The sequence below is a fragment of the Pocillopora damicornis genome, chromosome 6 (assembly GCF_964200805.1).
Source record: "Pocillopora damicornis chromosome 6, jaPocDami1.2, whole genome shotgun sequence".
NCBI lineage: Eukaryota > Metazoa > Cnidaria > Anthozoa > Scleractinia > Pocilloporidae > Pocillopora > Pocillopora damicornis.
The window spans coordinates 23,677,438-23,698,018 of record NC_142675.1 but is presented as its reverse complement, the minus strand read 5'-3'; the positions used below and the strand labels follow the sequence as shown (position 1 = coordinate 23,698,018).

The following is a 20,581-nucleotide window of genomic DNA, read 5'->3' as shown; positions in this document are numbered from 1 at the left end:
TGGATCAGTTTTTAAACGTGACTGATACCTGTGTTCTATCAGTCTTCCTACAAATCATCTGGTTCTAATTTTACGTTTTAAGGAGAACTTGGAATGCGAAGACGAAAGAACTAATTTTCAGTGGGCAAATTTTTAGACTCACAACTTGGTTGCTGTCCAACAACATTCGAAGTAAAAAATTTTCTTCAGCAACGTTTTGTTATTATCGCACAGATAGCTCCAAGTCCAGAGTAAATGTGGGTCGAAAAGCCAAAATGACAAATTGTAAGCGTTTTTAAGGATGTATCCTTCAGTCGACTGGTGGTTTTTTCACGTTACATTTCCTAAAAACTTGGATCGAGAGCACACTGTATTAAACAAGGTAGACGAAGATGTGTACTGTTTACCTGTTCCAGGCTCATTTCTTCTAGGAAGCTGTTAACCCACAGATTGCTACGGGGTTGTTTTGAAGTTTCACCCTAGAAGGAGTTACATAACAGAGGTGGCGTTGAAAGACTTCTTCTAATTTGCATATTTCGAAGGTCGTAGGAAGTCGTAATCGTCCATATTCGTACTGTACAAAGCATGCAGCACACATATTCCGAGTGGATGATCACGCGGTGTCATGTTGTTACGCTGTAATTCAGGGCGAAGTTCCTATGATAAACTTGTAGTGAACAGTGCCTTCTTTGCGTAAGGCCCTAGTTTGGGAAACAACATCAGAACCATTCCTGTATAGGTTTCAGATTCAATAAATGGTAGTGGTGTTAATGTTAAGTTCAGAAAACCGTTAACACTACCAAAGTCCTGAAATTTGGAATTCTCACCCAACATCCATCGACCAAGCCCCACACCCACAACTTAATTACAAACATACTGACAACCGAGTTAGGCCCCTCTAGAAGCTTGGTGGTTTCTTGGAGGTCTCCTCGCCCAACCATATCGTTGAATTTGTAGATATACTATTGAATGAATGATGATGATGATGATTTGATTCTGACAGAACTTCTGATGGTCCAGTTGCGCACTGACTGGCCTCCTTAAAGTACAAGACACGCGAGCAAATCTCAAATCCTGAGACTGGTTACTATTGCTGTTTCTTAAACCCGATTGGCTTTTTCCTTGAAACACAATCACAATTCTCATGTATTTCTAGTGTTACGGTTTTCTGAGTTTCAGAGTAATCAGATTTTAGAAATCTCTACCTAGGGTTGTGTATCAGTGCCTGTGAGCAGTCACTGTAGCCCAGTGAGTGTTAGGATTGACCCTTCGATGTATCAGGGGGGAGAACTAAGCCATACTTTTAATTGTTTCATGCTGTGGATAGTTGCATTTCAATATAAGGCTTTGCAGGCCGATGTTGGCTCAAGCTCAAGGGTGTGTTGGACTTTCACTCAGAGTGGTGTGCTAGAGGACGTATAGAACTCAGAAAATGCATGACATCCACAATAACCGTTTATGCAGTAAACCCTTAGTGACACCATTCGGTTAAATCTTGAGTCCTTTCGGTACTTTATTTAACTATTTTTTATTATAAGAATAGAATACCTTTGTTATCACTTCTGAGCTATCCTACACGTTTGTAGGGAACCCTACTGATATTGGTTATCTTATACTTGTATCTAATCGATGTTATTTTTCTGCGATATGCATGAATGCTCTAAATTTCGAAATTTATTTCGTATTTCATATTCACTATAGAAATAGCGAACTCTTTAACTTTTTTTCCCTGTCCCTGACTTTGAGGGGGAATTCTTTGTTTATTTAATAGTGTTCTTTCTCGTTCTGGGTACAATATCAGACAGGGAAAGACAACTTTTCTTAACCCTGAACATATCGCGATGGAATAGTTTTAGTCTTTTCTCAGTGTTCATTCAGAAGAAGGAATTTGCAGTTTGAAGCTTACAGATTGATCGTCGGTGTTTCTTCTTACTTCAAATGGAAATCTGTTTACTCCTGGTTGGTCATCTTGAACGGAAGGATCAATAAATCGGTAGCTCACCAAATTTTTATCTCGCGTGTCTTGCACGCCTCCCTTGCATCAAAGAAAAGAAGAAGAAGAAGAAGAAGAAGAAGAGGAAAGAAAAAGCCCAGTGCCTCGAACGCCCGTTGGCCTGGAACTCTGAAGGGTGTGATTTAAAGCATGTTTCAGAGTCCAGTTTGATGGAAGATGTTTTTCAAAGTTCATTGCGTGACACTGTTTAAAGGCTTCGCGAACTGTTACACAACACGTCACTCTATTTTGGACGTGTGACTTTTGTGTTTCTGCTGTCATTTTTTCCCCCAATCTTTAAAATCTGTATAAACTGTTTTCGATAACACCATGGGCATTGCATTTTGTCATCAGTCATTAACGAAGTTTTGCCTCCTTGTCAAATGAATGCGACAAACTTTAAACTTTGGATTTTACTGTAAATGTCTTATTTCTCGTTGTATTTTGATTGATTGTGACTAGGCAGAGATGTGGGATGTTTTTTTTTGGATGGAACAGAACTCTGCTCTGCGTTTTGTGAAAATCAGAGGGGATTGTTTGTTTGAGGATTTTTTAGCTCTAATATCTGCTTGTAACAATGGTATATTCCGATTTACGACAAATGTAACTGAAATACGAGCTGTTGAAATATTTAATAATCATTTTGAGTTATTCAGTCTCCGTAGAAAGATTGGTAAACCCCAAGACAATCTCAATTAATTTAAGAATTGGTCTCTGACTTCGGTGTATTTTAAAGGCTTTTACATGACACGCTTTAAGCGTTGCGTGAACTGTCACGCGACACCTCAAATCATGACGTTACATTTAATGGTCATCACATCTCTATTCTTAAAGTTTAGCCGCTCTACCTTATTTCTCAAGATAGAAACTAAAGGATGAACGGTTTGCCTAGCAGATTATTATTATCCCTGGGTTTTAGGGTACCGCTGCACCACGAGTGATCGATATCGCGGACGTATCTTGCTCCAACGATGTCCCGGATGATTCTGTTCAAAATGGTGGCAATAGTGTAGAGAAGATTATTCAAAGGTACGTGTAATTAGATTTGCCTGTCAATTCCTTTACTGCCTGGGAATGGAAACCGCAAGAAATTATTGTATTTAATTTAAATCTTTGTTTCAGGGCAAAAGATTTAAAAAGATTTGGTTTACAAATAAAGATTGATCGAGAAATCCCAGCGTGGGCAATCGAACAAGATCGTCATACGGTTTTGAATTCGAAAACGGTCGAAGTTTAAAGAAATTGTCGAAACACTTCGTCGCGATCGAACCTAGTCGAATGGCTCCATTAGTATATTAAGTTTGTCCCAACCAACTGAGTTTTTTCTGTGACTTTGTTTCGAAGAAGAAAAATTGCTGTGGTGCAATAAGAATTGGGAAAGGTTGACTTAATGCTTTATATTAAACACCCTCATGCTTTTCTGACGTGTATTATTCCACCATTGGGGCGTTGTGTGTTTTGCATGTTTTAGTACAACAGATGGTTAAAACAGTCAGCATTTTAAAGTAATTTTAATAAAAGACAGTGTTTTGATTCTAATGGAAGATAAGCCATTGAATTAGATACACTTTTTTTTGTGATCGATTATTTTTTATAAGTTTACCTCAAGCAGTCTCACGTAAAGACGTAAAGTGTTCTGTGTGAGGTCACAGTCGATTATCAAATGACATATTTATGATTTCAGCAGCTTGTATCAAAGCGTTTATAACTATCGTTGCTACAACGTGAATATAATTATCTGAATGCTACAATCGAAGAATTACCATTTATCGCCAAACGTGTAATATTTACAGTTGAAAGTTAACTAGAAAGGCCTGGTTGCCCATAGAAGGACGAAATTATGAGTATTTCATGTAGCAAAGATGAGAAAAAAAAAAAGAGACTGCTGAAATTAAGAATATGTACTACTCATTTTTTACAGGAGCCTCAATTTTTATTCTGCAGACATATTCCTGATTTTCGTTTTATTACGTGTTCTGGGAATATGAGTGATATACTTTGTTTTTCCAATGGCCAAATTTAAATTTACCATCTCTCTTCTAATTTGCAAACAAGACGCCTTCGATCAAAAGCAAAAGGAAGGATACTAGACGCATGTGGATTTTAATAGTATATGACTTCAGTTAACCCTGATTGATTCTCCCCTATAGCAGCTCGACATTTTATCGTAAATAAGTTAGGAGAATTTGGTGTCAGATCTAGATAACAACTTCTACTCAATAAGTTTTAATATTCTCATTACACGTTTGCTTGATGATGTGTGGATAATACAACCGCTGAGGTTAATTATCCGTGAAAAACTTTGTCACGCTTGTGACTAATGATTCGTAACTGTTGAGGCTACTGCCTCCTTTAGGTGTTGATATCAAGTTTATTTCTGAGTCGTACCGTATCTTTGCAACACTACCTTCTAGCGTTATTACACAACCTCTTGTTCTTTTCAATGCTATAAAAATTGTGCTATATCAGTCGCCCATACTGTCTCTGACTGTCTATTTTTTTTTTATTTTTCTGATTGTTTTCAGATATGCGGACCGAAATAAGTTCGTGAAGATTTTAGCGGATAACTTAAAACAATCCCCCGCAGTAAAAGCTGAAACACGCTATAACGGCGAACAAGTGGTGTTACAACGCGAAATTCCGGCAAGTATCAGTAAATGCAGTGTCGATATCAAGTCGAACCGTATCTCTGCTATACGCAACCAAGGGCAGTGACAATATTTTTTCTTCTTTACGCAGATGGGAGATGTCAATGGCGTGACTGAATCAACTGTCCAGGTTGTAAGGTACGATGGGAATGTAGACTGTCACACAACTATTTAATCAACCGTTACACGGCAGTTCACGTCACACTAATTCTTTGACGAGTGTAACGAACTATTTTAACTACCGTGAAATGATTATCTGTACGATTATTCGATATTTCTCGTATGTTTCTTTAAAAGGAAAATTTTACTTAAACTTACACGCTTGAACTCCGATAAAGCAAATTATTTTGTTTCTTCCTTGGGTTATTCTTGCAATAACTCTCTCTCTCTGTCTTTCCTTTTCTATTTAATTAGAGTCTTGTAAGAGTGGTTGTGTTTTCTGCGCACAAAAGTTTTCTAAAAGTCCATTTTTTCTTTTTTTTTCTTTTTTCGCTCTTCTTAAGGTTACATATACATGTTTATCAACGCTAAATGTGTACCTTTGGTGTTGAATTTATTCCTCGACAGGAAAAACCTGAACGTTGAATATCATGACGTGACTCTAGGTGAGGCATTATTGAATTTATGAGAGGTGATCTGCATTCATAGGGAAAGAAAAATCTGAATTGTCAAAAAAATAGATCGATACACCTCAACATCAGTATCTATATTCTCCGTGTCATTCTGCATTCTTTATACATTTCCTTTGATGCTGACATGGAGAATTCATTTTACAATCAAAGCTTCTTATGTTGGCGATCATTTCTTATATTCTCGTGATCGCAATGAATGATTCAGCAATATTACTGTTATGAGAAATTGCATGCTGGTCACTCTAGGGTTTAAAAGGTTAGGAGCGAGATTACAATCGGCCATTTTCGAGGTATTCAAAACCTCTGTTTACATGTACATTGGGGAGTAAATACAAAGCCTTTGACATGTAAAATATTTTATTTTTGTTTTCATGCAAATAAAAATTATGTACAGGGTACGTATACGGAGTTTTGTTCTTATTCACAGCCCCTGTATACGTCAGAAACGTTTCCTGTTCCAAGCACATTATGCAGGTTTTAAAATTCATACAGAATTTTAAATTATGTTTGATAATAGAAGGACAGTTTTAGTGATGTGTGAAACTATCGGTGAGTTTTATCCCTAGCATGATTTACAGACCAACATGCTTGTCGTAGTTGTGTGATGAGCTGATCTTATGCTATGGTCAAATGCAAATCTAAACTTAGAAATCGGGCTTGGAACTGTCATCAGAATCACCCAACTTTAGCTCTAAAGGTGTATTTACATTAGTGGCTTTTCTTGGACAAGTTCACCCTTGACATGTTTTCCTTTCTAGGGTAGATAGAATAAAAACATACGACAAGTTTTTCTTCCATATTTCGTCACCTTGTCTGAAATATGTCACAACAGTACTTGAATAAGATCCTCGATAAGGAAAAATTTATCAACGACGAATTTTTTTACTGGTACAATTACTATATTAGAACAGTACTTGAAGAGATTGTAAAGTTTCGTTGGTAGGAAATTCTTCTCCATCATCATTTTCATTCCTATTGGTGATACGATTATTTAGAAATTAGTGTCGGATTCAGTACCGCGGTTGGAAATGCCAACCAAATCAAGGATCGTTTCAAGAACCGAGTGGTGAGGGTTACGCTAATGTATTCATATGTAACTTATCAATGTTCAATTATTAATTGTGTGACTCTGTTTGTCTCCTGACAGCTGCCACGACCCTCAACAACGAAAGCTCTGAACCAGCGTCAGAATTGAGAAATGAACGTTCTGTATTCGAACATATCAACAACAACTTTCGATCTGCCGCTACCTTCGCTCAAAACCGCATCGTCGAGACTGTACCAAATGGGAAAGGATCGGCGAAGGACGCTCGTCCGACAGCAGTGGAAGAAAAACAGAAGGCGTCGAGTATGTGAATTTTAGTTTGCCCCGTGTAATATATATGGTTTTTGTGCTCACGAGTGTTTCTCTAGCACAGTCGTTACAACAGGTTTTCTCTCAAGGCTTCTTGTTTTTACATGTGAATGTTGTGCTTGAGGTAACAGACCAGAACACTCTAGAATTTGTCAATGCGGCATGGTGTCTCGCTGACCATGATTGATGTTTGAAAATTCCTATATAAATGAGGTTACCTTGTGCAAACTTCAGTCACCCCTAAAGTTACATGTATTAATTTAACTCATGAACCAAATATGAAGGGAATCACTCTATTTTGCCTCTAAGAGTTGAAGCTCTTTGTTAATAGTAGTGTTGCGTGTTAAATCCTGTATTTGAATTGTATCTTTTTCGGTGGTCAATGGCTAAACATCAGCGTTGTCTTGCATGTCTTAAGCGAGGTAACGTCAATGTTCGTTCATCTTGTTTACGTCTGAATCAATCGCCCATCAATTAAGTCAGAAAGAGCACTAATGGACAAATCTGAATATGCATATTAAATTTTTCTATTTTAATTTTTTTGTTTTTTTCCAACTGACGCCACTTACTCTGTTTTGACTTCGTAGACACCGCAACGGAAGAAAGTAATGTCCGTGAACATGTAAAGGTTACCTCCTACTTTAAACAGCAAATTCAAAGAACGACTTCTATGGAAGAAAACAGAGTATTTCCTTTTTCTGAAAAACTCAGACAGTTAACATCTATAAACAAGGAACTTGGAAGTAGCATGCCTCCTGCGGTGCAGCCTTTGAGAACGGGTTATGATGCTGTTACTTCCGGTCGGCCCCTACAACAATTTCCACAGCTAAACGCGTCCAACATGCGATCAAATGCCATCCCAGCGCGTGTTATAAACGGGCAGGCTAACCCTGTTGGGACTCAAGTGATAATTCCGACAGAGCGGACTAAGGTGGACTCTAATTTAATATTTCCTTCAGTGACTCCGATAAAATACGTCAATCCAGCATCAGGGTCGATAAGTGTTAAAAATACGTATCCCAATCAGGTTCCTACATCTGGATATAACGGCAATACGAATCCCGTGGCTATCCAACCTTGTACTGTAGATAAACCTGACCTAATCAGTTTAGACTCCACGGGGATTACTAGTGAAAAAGTAAACGTTGACAGAACTCAGACCAATATAGCAACAACTCATCTGATTGGTCCTTTTATCGGTACTGGCACTCCTCCCCCGAATACCTACATTGCAGCTATTAGACCTGTGCATTCACAGCCATTGGCGAACGGATTGCAATCCCCAACGTGCCCACAATTGCAAGCTGTTACTTCTCCTGTTAAGGGACAAGTAGTGGTGTTACCACTGCTTTCACCTGCAGGAATACCTTGTGGTGTGATACCTCCACCTGTTTCCGTGACTGCTTTGGAGAGAAACAATTTACCGATTCGAACGCATCCAGACTTAATTTGCCCTGAGAGACTTACATCTTCACCCGATATACCGGAGAGGACGTTTCGACCAGTTTCCCCTGGTAAATGTGTAATCAATGCCGGTATTTCTGGCCATACGCGAGTTTCGGTTCAACCACCGAATGTTTTTCGTTCTTTACCACCTCAAACTGGATATTCAATCTCCCCGAGAACAAATAGTCTTAACAGAATGGGCTCTGTGGAAGAGGAGCTTGCGGATCAATCTTACGAGTGTGCCTTGCGTGAGTCGGCAAACAGCCCTGACATAGAAAGGTACCTAAGCTGCGAGTCACCTATTACGGTTCGGAGTTCTTCAAACAGCCAACAAATTGAAAACGTTTGTGAAATCAATACTGACGAATCGATTGTTTCGCCTCATGTGGTATGCAATGGGGATTTGAAAGGTGTTGACAATCCTCCTTCAAATTGGGAACAAAATGTAAGTGAATGCGTGGAAGAATATGTAGAAGAAAGTGTAAATTGCCTTGGGGAATGCCTGGAAGAGCGTTCTCCCGTTGATAAGACAGATGTAGAAAACGTTGAAGACGTAGAATATGTCGAAGACGTAAGAAACGTTAAAGACGTAGTAAATATTGAAGACGAAGAAAATGTTGAAGACGAAGAAAATGTTGAGCACGAAGAAAGTTTCGAAGACGTAAGGAACGTTAAAGATGTAGAAAATGTTGAAGAAGAAGAAAATGTTGAAGACGTAAGAAACGTTGAAGACGTAGAAAATATTGAAGACGAAGAAAATCTTGAAGACATTGGTGAAGACAAGGGAAGTAACTCCAAGAAAAAGCAAAACAAAGCAATGATTCGCCGCCTTGAGCCCAGGCTTCCATCGCCTGTCCGTGAAACCAGCGTTGGGGACTTGTACCGAGACCCAAGCCAATTAACTCGTGAAGAAAGAGCTTTACAAAGAGCAATGATGCAGTTTAGTGAAATGGAAATGAAAGAGAAATGTAAAGAAACGAGGAAGAAAGACTCATTCAAAAGGCGGCTACGGAAAAGACACAAGGTATTGTATCCGCGCTTGAATTAGTTCAGTTTTCCTTTTTGTTACACCCATTTTGAAATCACTGGTGGTCCCTCTAATCTGATTGGCTCTAACTGGTGCGATTTATTCACGAATCGCACCATTTTTTGCTTTAAATCGCATTTTTTTCTCAGTCAATGAGGAGGCTACACTAAAAAAAAAAACAACCAATCAGATTTCAAGTGTTGTTTAAAGTAACCAATCAAATTGCAGGAAAATGAAAGACAGAGTATCATGTGGCAAATTTTGCAAGTTTTGTTTCCAAAAGTGTAATTTTTTTCCTCCAAAAAAGGGATGAATTTAATTTCAATCCGACTCAGTACTGCATCAATAAAATAATTGAACTGACCAAATTCTGTATTTAGGCGATTTCAAAATGGATGTAGTAACGTGGTAATTGAACCTCGCGTATGATTTCAGCCCTAATTGTACACCACTCAATTTAATTACCATTATTAATCATGATGTTAATAATCTAGGTAAAATACAGATAATATCTTGCTAGCGTGTTTTGGTTACGAAGGGTAGGTACATTTCGAGGTAGATATCGAAACAGGATGGTTTTTAATCAATTTTTGTCCAGAACGTGGGAGAGAAATAATCATGACATTAAAATTAACAAATAGTAAGAAAAGAAAAGCGGAGCCTTTAATTACTTATGATAGATATTTTTTATTTGTTCCGTGTACCGTGGCTTTGTTTCTCACTGAATTGAAGCATTGGAGCTTACTCCAGTTGGCTCTCAAGATGTTTCTTGACCTCCTTAGCTCGTTGGTTAATATTTCTGGAATGTTTTAATATCTTTTCTAGGCTGTTCACAACTTGTACATTTAGTTCCGATCGTAGTAGTCAAGTTTTGTCACTAAAGGACATATTTTAGTTAATAGTGTAGTTTCTCACGACTTAAATCCTCCCTGGGGTTTAGAGCTCTCTACCAAGCGCCTCTCCAGCTGATACGTCATTTAAGGTGGCATGTAGGCTTATTTGACTAATATAAAGTCAGCTGGAGTCTCGCCACCTTCGCCAGACGTGATAATTCACTGCTTTCCACCATCCCAAATCTCGATGGGTTTCGATGCTTCCTACTGAGCTGTAGCTCATCAATAATTTGTGTTTGATGTTTACATTAATTTACTTTTAGTGTAATACACACATGTTATCAAACCTTAAGCAAGTCTTTCCAAAGAAAAACCTTCCTCCTTTTGTAGTTTAATGGAACAGAAAATTTTCTTTGTGTATTTAATTCTGTTTGATTTGATTTTGTTTATACTAGGAAAAATCAACTTTACCAAATGATGGAAAGAAACAAACAGGTAGAATTTTCATTAGGCTCCAACTTATTCTTTTTCTGTTATTTTTATCTGTCGAGTACACTTTTATCCAAAGGAAACCAACCACCTAGGGAAAATTTTATATCTTAACATCGCTGTATATTTGCCAACCTAAAGTGGTATAGTTGAAATGAATTATTGGAATTTTGTGAAATGTAGTGTAGTGCATCGCACTGTGGTTGTACGGAATCTTTGTAGCGAACGGTAGGGATGAGTTTATTTGTGTAAATTTTTTCTTGTGGGTTTTTTTTTTTCGTGGTCATCAAATTCGGTCTTGTGTGTACTTGTTCCTCTGTACGTACGCTTTACTGGTTTTTAAGGTATAATTAATTCCTTACTTTCCATTTTGTAGCAACAAAGGTGTGGATAAAGAAATTTAAGCGGAGAGTAAGTAGAAAAAACCTCTTTGTCATAGTGGACATTTTAACTGGGAATCATGGGGAACAAAAGTTAATCGCAGGTGCATATTTTGGCCTGGTACAATTTAACCCCCCCTTAAATTCGGAATCAGATTTGTGTTTTATATACTTATTTATTTCCAACTTGCTTTGCAGCGGCTTTGGTTTTCTCAGAGGAGAAGTATAATGGTGAAGTCTACAGGTAACGTATTTGGCTAAGAGTGCGAATTGAAGAAGCTTGTTCTTGTTTTGTGCGTTTTTATAACATGGGCCCATATTTTCATCTGGGCCATCTGCAGTCCATTTGGACCTAGTCTTACGCCTTTCTCTTCCTATCTTTCTCTTTTTTTATCACTTTAAACCGTTATTTTTACTTTTTCTCTCGTTGAAGAAGAATGACTCAAAATGTTGTAATGGACTCGATTTGATGAGTCAAAAACCAAGTTAGGGAATGGGTTGAACTCTTTTTTTCATTTGTTTGTATTTTAGTTTCTTCTCTATTTCCTCCTTTCTTATGTTCTTCTAGTCTTGATTTTCTTCCATTATTCATGGTGGCCAAAGCTTTGTTACTACAAATTATACCAAGTCGTGTCAACTATGAGTAAAATGTTTGCCAGAATTTGATCATGATGGCATAGTTAGGAAATTCAAAGTTACTTTTGTACCCTCCCACCGACGAAGCACCACAGTTTCTTTAGAAACTTACCCCCTTAATTTATAGGTCACAGATAGGTCGTTTGTAATGGTCAGATTGGGATTCAGACTGGTATTGTTAATTTTTGTATCGTATTGGTCGATTTCTTCGTTTGTCTTGGGTCATAAGACGTTTTTCATTGTTTTTTTGACTTTGCCTTTTACCTCTCAGGCCAAGAGGACAATTCAGCGGTGACAAGCAGTGAAAAGCAGACAGCAACTGTCACAAAGAAGCGGAGAACCAGCTTATTGCAGAATAGTGTAAGAATGCTTCTATTCAATTGTTTGATGCTTCCATGGCATTTTGGAACGTGGAGTGATTATGCCCCAATGACCCTGTAATTTCTTGTTTCTGATTAGGATGAGCAACCCAAGTTGAAACGAAATCGTGTGGAAAGAGGTAAGTTGTATAACTAAATTTAATAACTAACAACAAGGTGCAAAAAAGCGGTCGAGAAAGGAAACTCTTCAGATTACAAAAGCCAAAATTTTTTGCTTTTTACTCGCAAAAACCTAAATTAAATGACCAAAGGGCAAAAAATAAAAAAAAATTTCTAGAATTTCAAAACTGAAAACTTTCGAGAATGTTAAAACTGAAAAGGGTCTAAATCGGAGAATTTAGCACATGCTTCTCAAGACTGCAACTTTTTGTATTAGGAACCGCTTTTGTCTTCTAGTTTCGAATATTTAGGCTCTACATGTTTACGATAAATTCTGAAATGTTTATCAAAGCTGCAAGGCCCTTATTCAAATCCTGTTGCGTTTTTGTGCGTGACATTATCGTGATACGTTATTTCGTGACAGTAAATAATCCCTCAGACCAGTCATTACCCGTTTATGTTATTAATATTTTATGATAATCTTTTTTTTGGTCGCAGAGAAACGAGCTTTTGTTCCCAAACCAAAGGATGCCCCACAAGAAGCAGCTGTTTTACCGAAGCAACAAACCACGGTAAATATAATCATCATTTTTTCCTAGTTGTGACAATTTTCCAAATTTTTCGCGTTGCTGTGTTTCTCGACATTTAGGTTTCGCGGAAATGTTTTCTGTCTAGTTCATAACATAAACAAACCGACAGTCGATAATGCTGTGAATTCATCTTGCTAACCAGATGACGAGTTATTTGTGGTTTAAGGCTTCGTATACCTAACTTTGCCCATATTTGGATTAGTTTCGAAATGCACCGGTAGTTGAAGGTATCATTTGATCATTCAGGTCGCGCTCTATGTCGGACGAATCATGTTGAAAAGCAATCAACACGTTGGTTGTTAAGACACGTTAAGGCACGTTAGAACTATGTGTCTAGGCACTTGCGATAGTTTCGTTCGAAGAAACTTCGTGATCTTAATTAAAACACATGCGTTCAGAATATTTGATGTAATGATATTCGCAATAACTGTAATTGGAGATAAAATTGTTGTCAACTGAAATTTGAGAGCGAAAAGAGAACATAAAAAGAAATGCATATCTTTAGCATTGAATTGAAATTATTTTGTTGCTTTTCACGATGCTAAAACATAGCTCATGCTTATGAAACGTGTTTTTCTTTTTGTGGTTTCGGTTTTTTTTAGAAAGGGACACCTTTGTTTGCATATTGTGTGGTTCTCTTCAGAGGAGCCAACGAAACACCGAAATGTAACCGAAGTTCTTAGTTATGTTAATATGTTTTTTTTTGACAGGCGCTAGGTCTTCTTCTGGGTCTGGGAACTAGGTTTGCATAGCTGAACAATACTCGTTATTTTCTTGCGGAGGATGCAACCTTTTCATTTGCTCTGGTGTTTGTCGGAAAATTTCAAATTAAAAAAAGTCGCTTAAGTTGCTGGACAATTTCCCTGCTCCTTTTACGTGAAACTATGTACACCGAGAAATGACTTCCCACTTTTCACCAAACCATTTTCCTCTTTTATTAGAACAAACCTGTGAAATTGAAAAGAAGCTCGAGCGAAAGTGAGTATAGCTTGCTCCGATTTTGAGTTTGTTTAGTTGTTCATGGTTTAGATTCACATAGTTTCTTTTTCCTCCATTTAGCCTGTGTTCCTAAGGATACCAAAAAGGAGAACGTTCCAGAAAAACATTTATGCAAAAGACCCTCTACCCCCGTTGAAATGGGGAAAAAAGCTGTTAAACGTGCGAAAGTAGAGATAGAGCCGCTGCGAGTGAACAAGCAGGTCAGTTGATGTAGTTTCGGATCAACAGAACACTTGTGACCATTCTTCTTTTCATAGATGAAATTGCAGATGGATTTATTTCTTTTATTATAATCCCAATCAAACAAACTTTTATTTTTACATGCCACTGGCCCCTTTTTATCTTTCTAGCGTGTATAGGTTATCCTTAGTGTTTTGGAAAGGAAGGAAAGTCTCCTTATAACGCTCAAGGTCTTCTCTTTAATCTTTTTGTATTCTTTTGAAAGATGACGTTCTTTTTTCACGCTGTCACTGTATTTGAACGAAAGAAAACCAAAACTTCACACGAAAGAGATTTGATGTCATCCTCAGGGACCACTGGAAGTTTTCCTTTAGTTTTTTTGTTGTTGTAAAATTTCACACTTTCTCATAATTTTTTGTTTTCCTTTTTTCCTTCTCAGGAAGTTGTTGTGGACAAAAACGGTAAGTTTTAGCTTCATGTCAGATGAGATCTTGAAAAGAAAGATTGCTGTAGTAACCCTTTAACTCCCATGAGTGACCAAGACAGAATTTCTCCTTACAATATCAATACAAATTCAAGAAGACAAATGATGAGAACCAAGACAATTATCAATTAGGGGATTATTAGTTGATCCAATACAAAATTCTCAAAAGTAACATCAGAAGAATTGTATAGCAGACAGTAAGGAGAATTACTAATGAGATCTTGGGAGTTCAAGGGTTAAGGGTACAGGCGGTACAGGCGGTACAGGCGGTACAGGCGGTACAGGCGGTACAGGCGGATGCTTCCTGTGACTCAAAGAATCTCTCTATGCCCCATATGATACTTCAAGATTATATGTATGGTGGAATTATTGACATCTGTTTGCGTAGGGAAAAGAAACGTTTAAGATTTATCATAGCATATAGCACTCTTCTGTTGAATTTATCGTTTTTTATTTCAAGGACGGACGAACGGCAGTCATATATTTCATCTATGAGCGTAAAACCCATTTGCTTGTGACAAAATAATGATTTATTTTTATTGTTATTTTTAGCTAAAACTGACCGAACTCACCGTGTTACCAAGACGTACATGTTGGTCACGGCGTATCAAGGTTTTAGGGTACGTTAACTTTTGCTTTTCAACATTCTATTTTGCTCTAAAAAATGCTGTTTTCTTAGTAACTCAAATTCCTTCATGTACTGTTGGCACGGGTAGAAATGTATCCTCGTGCGCTGTAATGTGCAAGAGACATGTATGAGGCATAGTGCATGCTGCCTAATCATTCTTCTCTTGAACAGGATTTCAAGCCAGTGGTTCTCGAATCTCGGACGCGTGGAAAGTCCAAGCAGACGGATGGTGGTAAGTGACGAGGCAAGGCATTGATGAGGGTCAAAGTTATGTAAAGGCAAATTCGAAAGGTGTTACTCATTTCTTCTTAGGTGAGAAAAAAGGGAAGGAGGTTGTGGAAAAAGTTTGGGATCAATATCAGTATCTGGGCAAGTGTCCACCTACCCCTCCCCTAACCCAACATTAACCCTAACTTGCTATCAATTGACTGTTGTTGACTTAGGGGAGGGGTAGGTGGGCAGTTGCCCAGATACTGATATTGATCCGAAGTTTGTTTATCAAAAAGAAACCTCGAAAGAGTAAATAGTTCACCAAGGAAGACAAACTCCAAAGAGGAAGAAATAATAATAAAAAAAGTGAGCGAGGATCGTTTGGAATGAATAAGGATTATCAAAGTGTGTTTAACCCTTTACACCCTAACATCAGTATGCATATTCTCCATACTGTTCTTTGTACATTTCCAAAGAGGCTGATAAGGAGAATTTGTGTCACAATCAAGAGTTGCTTTAGTTGGTGATCATCTCCTCTATTCTCATAACTTCATGTCTGATTCAGTGCTGATATAGTAAGGAGAAATTAGATGTTAGTCACTCTCAGGGGCTAAAGGGTTAACCGAGAAAAAGCTAAATTTTTGTGGTCCTTACGTTTGTACCCATTCTTTTTTGGCGTTTACCACAGGATAAATTATTTAACAAAAGGAAAAAAAACTGAACTAAACACAAAGCAAATCAAAATTACGTCAAAGTTGCACGAAATTTGCTGCAATCTCCTATTTATGTTCGGGTTAAACAATTACTTTCAGACAGTCCAGCCAAAAACTATGAAATCCTTATGATATTTAACAAAGGTACTTTCTGCTTACCTGCCAATAACTGTAAATATTCGGAGTGAATTGTGATGTAAATAAATTCTTTTTCAGTAGATGAAAATTCACTCAGTTTCTTATATACCGCTTTTTTAGAAGGCCAACCAGACAATGATAAGAGTACCACAAAGACGTCTGACTTCCCTCTGCTGGTGGTTGAAAGTGTCAACTCGAAACCTATCAGAAAAAGTATCATCGCTGAGAATGAGGAGGTCCAACAACTTGTAGAGAATTCTCTAAAAGCACGCGGAAAGTGGGAGTTGGATGACTCTGTCGAAGAGGTAATTCTGTTTTAAAAAATCGGATATAATGCAGTTGTTGATATGTTGATAAGTTCAAAGATGATCACTTAAAATAGCCCCAGTTAGTAATCGTTTGTTGATACGCTTGGAGTTGAACTTTGTTTTGGTCTGGGTCTTGTTCCGTGTGCAGTTTTGCCTGCTGTTCTCTATAAATGAAAGTTCGATTTATCCTTGAAGAACTTCGAAGATAGTTTCATCTTTTGCTAAGATTTTAGAGAGTATATCTATTATTTCTTTATTATTTGTTCCTGTATCATATATGACCGATGTAGACATCACCGGCAGGTCTTTGACAAGCTTTCTTCTGTCCTCTCGTAGAAAACCAGTGATGATGATACCTTGAGAGGTATGTGCTTTCCGCAGTTTACAAGGGGTTTTAGTAGTTTGTTGTTTTTGTTAGAAATAAAGCATCATGAACACCCTCTGCCTCGACTAGCTTTTCAGTTCTGCAGGACGGAAATTGTGAATAATTATCTCTGTAATGGCCTCCCATTACTTAGCCCCATTCAAAGTGGGAACGATAATCAGAGATTACGTGTGTATCTCTTGTGGTGACCACTTCTGGATGTTTCTTGTAGAGGCCAAGAAGTTGAATGTGAATCGCAACACAGGGGAAACCATATTGCACAAAGCAGCTCGATTAGGATACCACGTGAGTACCAAGAATGCCTTTGACTATTGTACTTCTTTCTTTGATCAGCGGTCATACGTTGAGCATGCGCAAGAAGATCAATCTCGGTTGACTTTGCGCCAATTTCCCGCCCAAAATTTCTAAGGAAAAATAAGAAACAGCTGCTCTCACGCAGAGGTGTGGAAATAGAAATAGCCAAAGACGTCTGTAAAATATCACGGCTAATACGGAGCGACACAATGAATCCATCGTGCTTTTAATATTTGCCAGGAAACGGTTCATCACCATATCCATCAAGGTGTCGACCCTAATGCCAAGGACAACGCTGGCTGGACGCCGTTACACGAGGCTTGCTCTAGAGGCAAAGTTGATGTCGTCAAGGTGCTTGCCAAGTACGGTGCTGACGTGAACGCCTGCTCTAATGATGGCATTCGGTGAGTTTAACGTTTCCTCTTTTTATTGAACAATTATCGCTCATCTGCTCGCTCATGCACGCTTGCTCTTACTCGTTCATGCGTCCACGCACTCAATTTTCAGTCAGTCATTCACGCACGCACGCACGCACGCACACCCTAACTCACTCTTAGTCACATAATCTAGCGGTCCTTCACTCACTCACGCGTGCTTACTCATTCGCTTTCTCTTTTATTTACTTTTTTATTCGTATGTTTACACCTGGTCGTTAGGCCCATACATGACGCGGCAGAAGGAGGTTACGTGGATGTGCTTAGGGTTTTGTTATCGTACGGTGCAGACCCAAAGCTTGCAACGTACTCCGGGAACAGCGCCCTTACTTGCACTAAAGACTCCAACACCAGGGCTTTCCTAGAAGGTGAGGGGGCACGTGACCCAAATATCTTTTTCGATTTATCAACTTCGTCTGATCGATTGACCGGCTTATTGACACCTTGACTGACTGAATGACCCATTGATTGAGTGATTGTTTCTGAAAATGCGTTGCAATTCTTTTGTGCTCATTGGTCGAGGTGAACCTTGGATGTTAGGGAAACACGTGATTTACGGGTGCTTGAATAAAATTTGGTAACAAAACAGTAGAAGAGGAATCTTAGACTACAGGTAGAGAGTTTCTTCCTTTTTTCAAAATGTACATCGTCTGACATTTTCTTTTGTAGTGAGTTATGATCACGGTTTATACCTTTTAGTTTCATTGCTGAATTGACTTTATGATCAATAACTTTACGCTTAACTCATCGTGTTTTATTTTCTTCGTCAGGTTTTCTCGAGGATGTTGATTTGAAGAACCCTCCGATGACTGCAACAGAAACTGAGGTGACTAAAAGTGACTACAACTGAGTTTTTCTTCCAATTATATATCGAGTGAAGTTGAGTTCTTTGCTTTGATGGTGCTTACTTGACATGTTTTTTTTCCTGTTTTTTTGGGTTTTTTTTGGCTCGTGTAGGGATGCTGGGAATTTGATGGATCATGTGCTGTCATGGGTAAGTGAGGATTGAAGTGATGGAACTAACTTTTTAACTGAACTGTATTGTATAGTAATTGGCTTAGAAGTGAATTTCTCACCAAACTTGATGGCTATCCAGGGGTTAACCAATAGTCGTGGTCGAGCCTGAATGTGGCTTAATCGTTCTTGGCTGGTTTGGCATCGCTTTAAACGGGTCAATATGTCACAGAATTGTGTCCTTATTTCTGAAATGGACATAGATTTTGCTTTTGGTGTGGTCAAGAACTCTTTAGTAATTCTCTTCACTCTCTGGCATACGATTCTTATCATGTGGGTTTGGAGAATTTGGTATAGGATCAATTAATAATCCCTTGATGGATATTTTCTTTATTCCCATCTCTTGTCTCCTTGATTTTTTATTGATGTTGTAAGGAGAAATTCCGGCTGTCTTGGTCACACATGAGAGTTAAAGGGTTAACTCTCATGTAAACTCTCAAGGTTACAAATTGCACTCGCCCGTAAGGCGAGTGCAATTTTTAGTCTTTGAAAAATTTACAAGTGCTTATTTACACCAAATTTCACGAGAAATCATTTTGTTACTTATAAATAATTAAATTTTGACAGCGCTCGCTAATTGTAATTTTCACTCGTGTTACAACTTTGCAATGAAAATGCACTCGTTTTCAGCCAACCAGACGCCCGTAAATTTTTCATGTATATTGTTACGTAAAGAACGTGCTAACATTTAATAATGGTTATGATGTCCTTGATTTAAATTTTGCACTAATGATTAAAGCTTGTGTTTATTATTGTTATTTTTACTAATATTAGATGAGTCACTGGATCACATGTCTGGAATATTTGAGGGAGTTCCTAAGAGTGAAACTATCCCGGATGGAGAGTTTGAATTAAGTGACAGACCTCACCTTCCAACCTACAATCTGCCAGTTATGGTGAATGATGAATTATCATCTGGGTAAGGAGGCACTTGTTTTTGAGAAACTCTGGTCTTTTTTTTTTCACTTTTTCTTCCTCTTTTTTTAGAATTTAGAACTTATGAAATAGTTGTTTTTATACGACAATTGCTTGAACTTTGTCAAGGATATTATTGCATTTATCCAGGGCTATCAGTGCATGGATGATTACGATGCAGTTTGTTGCGCAAATGTTTGGCCCATTGAATAGACCAGAAAAGGATGGCCCCGGATAATTTGCCAAATGAAAGAGAAGTCTAAAACAACGGCAACAAACCAATGAGCAAAGAGATTTCCTCGATATGAAATACCCCGAACTCTGGGCAAGTTCACGGAGAATTTGTGTAGTGGTTAGCACTAACCCTCCATAACCTTACTTCATGTATATACTGGGAGACTCCGGGGTAATTCATGTCGTCATACACTTAAACACGTGATTTACGTGTATCTCTGATTCGTTTCGTCCATCTGTTCTGCTTCCTGCTAGGCGAAGAAATTACTTCCTCCTATCTGATGTCTTGGAGCATCTTGGAATAAGCCGAGGGGCTCTCATTAAAAAGGCGAAAAGATTAGACATACGAGAAATGCCCTGGTCCCAGTTTATGGCAGAAATTGCCGACAGACCCCTTTGTGTTGTGCCAAAACATACCCCAGCGGATAGCAGCACCCATGAGGCGATGGCGGAACTTGTACCTATAAACTACAATCTTAGGAGACTCCTAAACATTAGAGTGGAATCCGTTCACATGACCTGAAATCAGGAAGCATCCACCATATCGGAACCAAAGTCGGGCGCTAAGGGTCACCTCTCAGCTCTTTAGAGATAAATGCCGTTCACAAAACGGATATGAAACCTCTCCGATCGGCTTGAAGAGGAAGCGAATGATCTGATGATGCGATTTTTAAATAATGTTCCCTTTAAATGGACGTAAATCATCGCTGTTACCGTTGGAAGTATGTTCGCAAGCACATTTAAATTGTTGTAATAAGTTCTCGGCCAGTAGAACAGCAGAGTTGTCGTTAATTTTGCAGTTTAGTTCTCGCCGATAACCACAGGGATTGAAGGTTAAGGGTTGTCGACTGTAAGAACTTTTTGGTGGGGAAAAGACATTTTCCCAATGTTTTGCTGAGTTTTGTATGTAAGGATGGGCATAGTTACGTTTGTAAAAGAGAAAGGTCACGAGTCTATTTTTATACATTTCCTTTGGACATGAGCAGGAAAAAAAGGAGCGAAACAATTTGCTTTCCAACATCATTGTATCGAGCCAGTGGTGGAAAGAGGAAACATTTTGTTGTCGTGTCTGGTGTTTCCTTTGCCAATAAGTTGCCGTAACTTAAAAGTGAAAGATAGCAAGAAAATGAAGAATTAAAAAAATAGTTTTTATTTGTAA

At 38.2% G+C, this 20,581-nt stretch overlaps 1 protein-coding gene across 2 annotated transcripts in view; it reads left to right on the top strand.

Annotated features, from left to right (window-relative positions):
• LOC113676203 (uncharacterized) overlaps nt 1-20,581 on the top strand; it is a 22,487-nt gene extending 1,906 nt beyond the window's left edge. For both annotated transcript variants that reach the window (XM_027192830.2, XM_089209588.1), the window contains 26 exons: nt 2,892-3,001; nt 4,498-4,615; nt 4,712-4,758; nt 5,188-5,225; nt 6,400-6,600; nt 7,194-9,076; nt 10,368-10,407; nt 10,778-10,812; nt 10,980-11,025; nt 11,689-11,777; nt 11,877-11,916; nt 12,395-12,468; nt 13,428-13,464; nt 13,546-13,685; nt 14,105-14,126; nt 14,702-14,769; nt 14,949-15,009; nt 15,959-16,143; nt 16,483-16,510; nt 16,743-16,816; nt 17,066-17,229; nt 17,482-17,627; nt 18,030-18,085; nt 18,217-18,253; nt 19,048-19,192; nt 19,678-20,581. In XM_027192830.2, the coding sequence (XP_027048631.2) occupies nt 2,892-3,001; nt 4,498-4,615; nt 4,712-4,758; nt 5,188-5,225; nt 6,400-6,600; nt 7,194-9,076; nt 10,368-10,407; nt 10,778-10,812; nt 10,980-11,025; nt 11,689-11,777; nt 11,877-11,916; nt 12,395-12,468; nt 13,428-13,464; nt 13,546-13,685; nt 14,105-14,126; nt 14,702-14,769; nt 14,949-15,009; nt 15,959-16,143; nt 16,483-16,510; nt 16,743-16,816; nt 17,066-17,229; nt 17,482-17,627; nt 18,030-18,085; nt 18,217-18,253; nt 19,048-19,192; nt 19,678-19,945 (4,152 nt within the window). In that variant the 3' untranslated portion in view covers nt 19,946-20,581. The remainder of the gene's footprint in view (nt 1-2,891; nt 3,002-4,497; nt 4,616-4,711; nt 4,759-5,187; nt 5,226-6,399; nt 6,601-7,193; nt 9,077-10,367; nt 10,408-10,777; nt 10,813-10,979; nt 11,026-11,688; nt 11,778-11,876; nt 11,917-12,394; nt 12,469-13,427; nt 13,465-13,545; nt 13,686-14,104; nt 14,127-14,701; nt 14,770-14,948; nt 15,010-15,958; nt 16,144-16,482; nt 16,511-16,742; nt 16,817-17,065; nt 17,230-17,481; nt 17,628-18,029; nt 18,086-18,216; nt 18,254-19,047; nt 19,193-19,677) is intronic.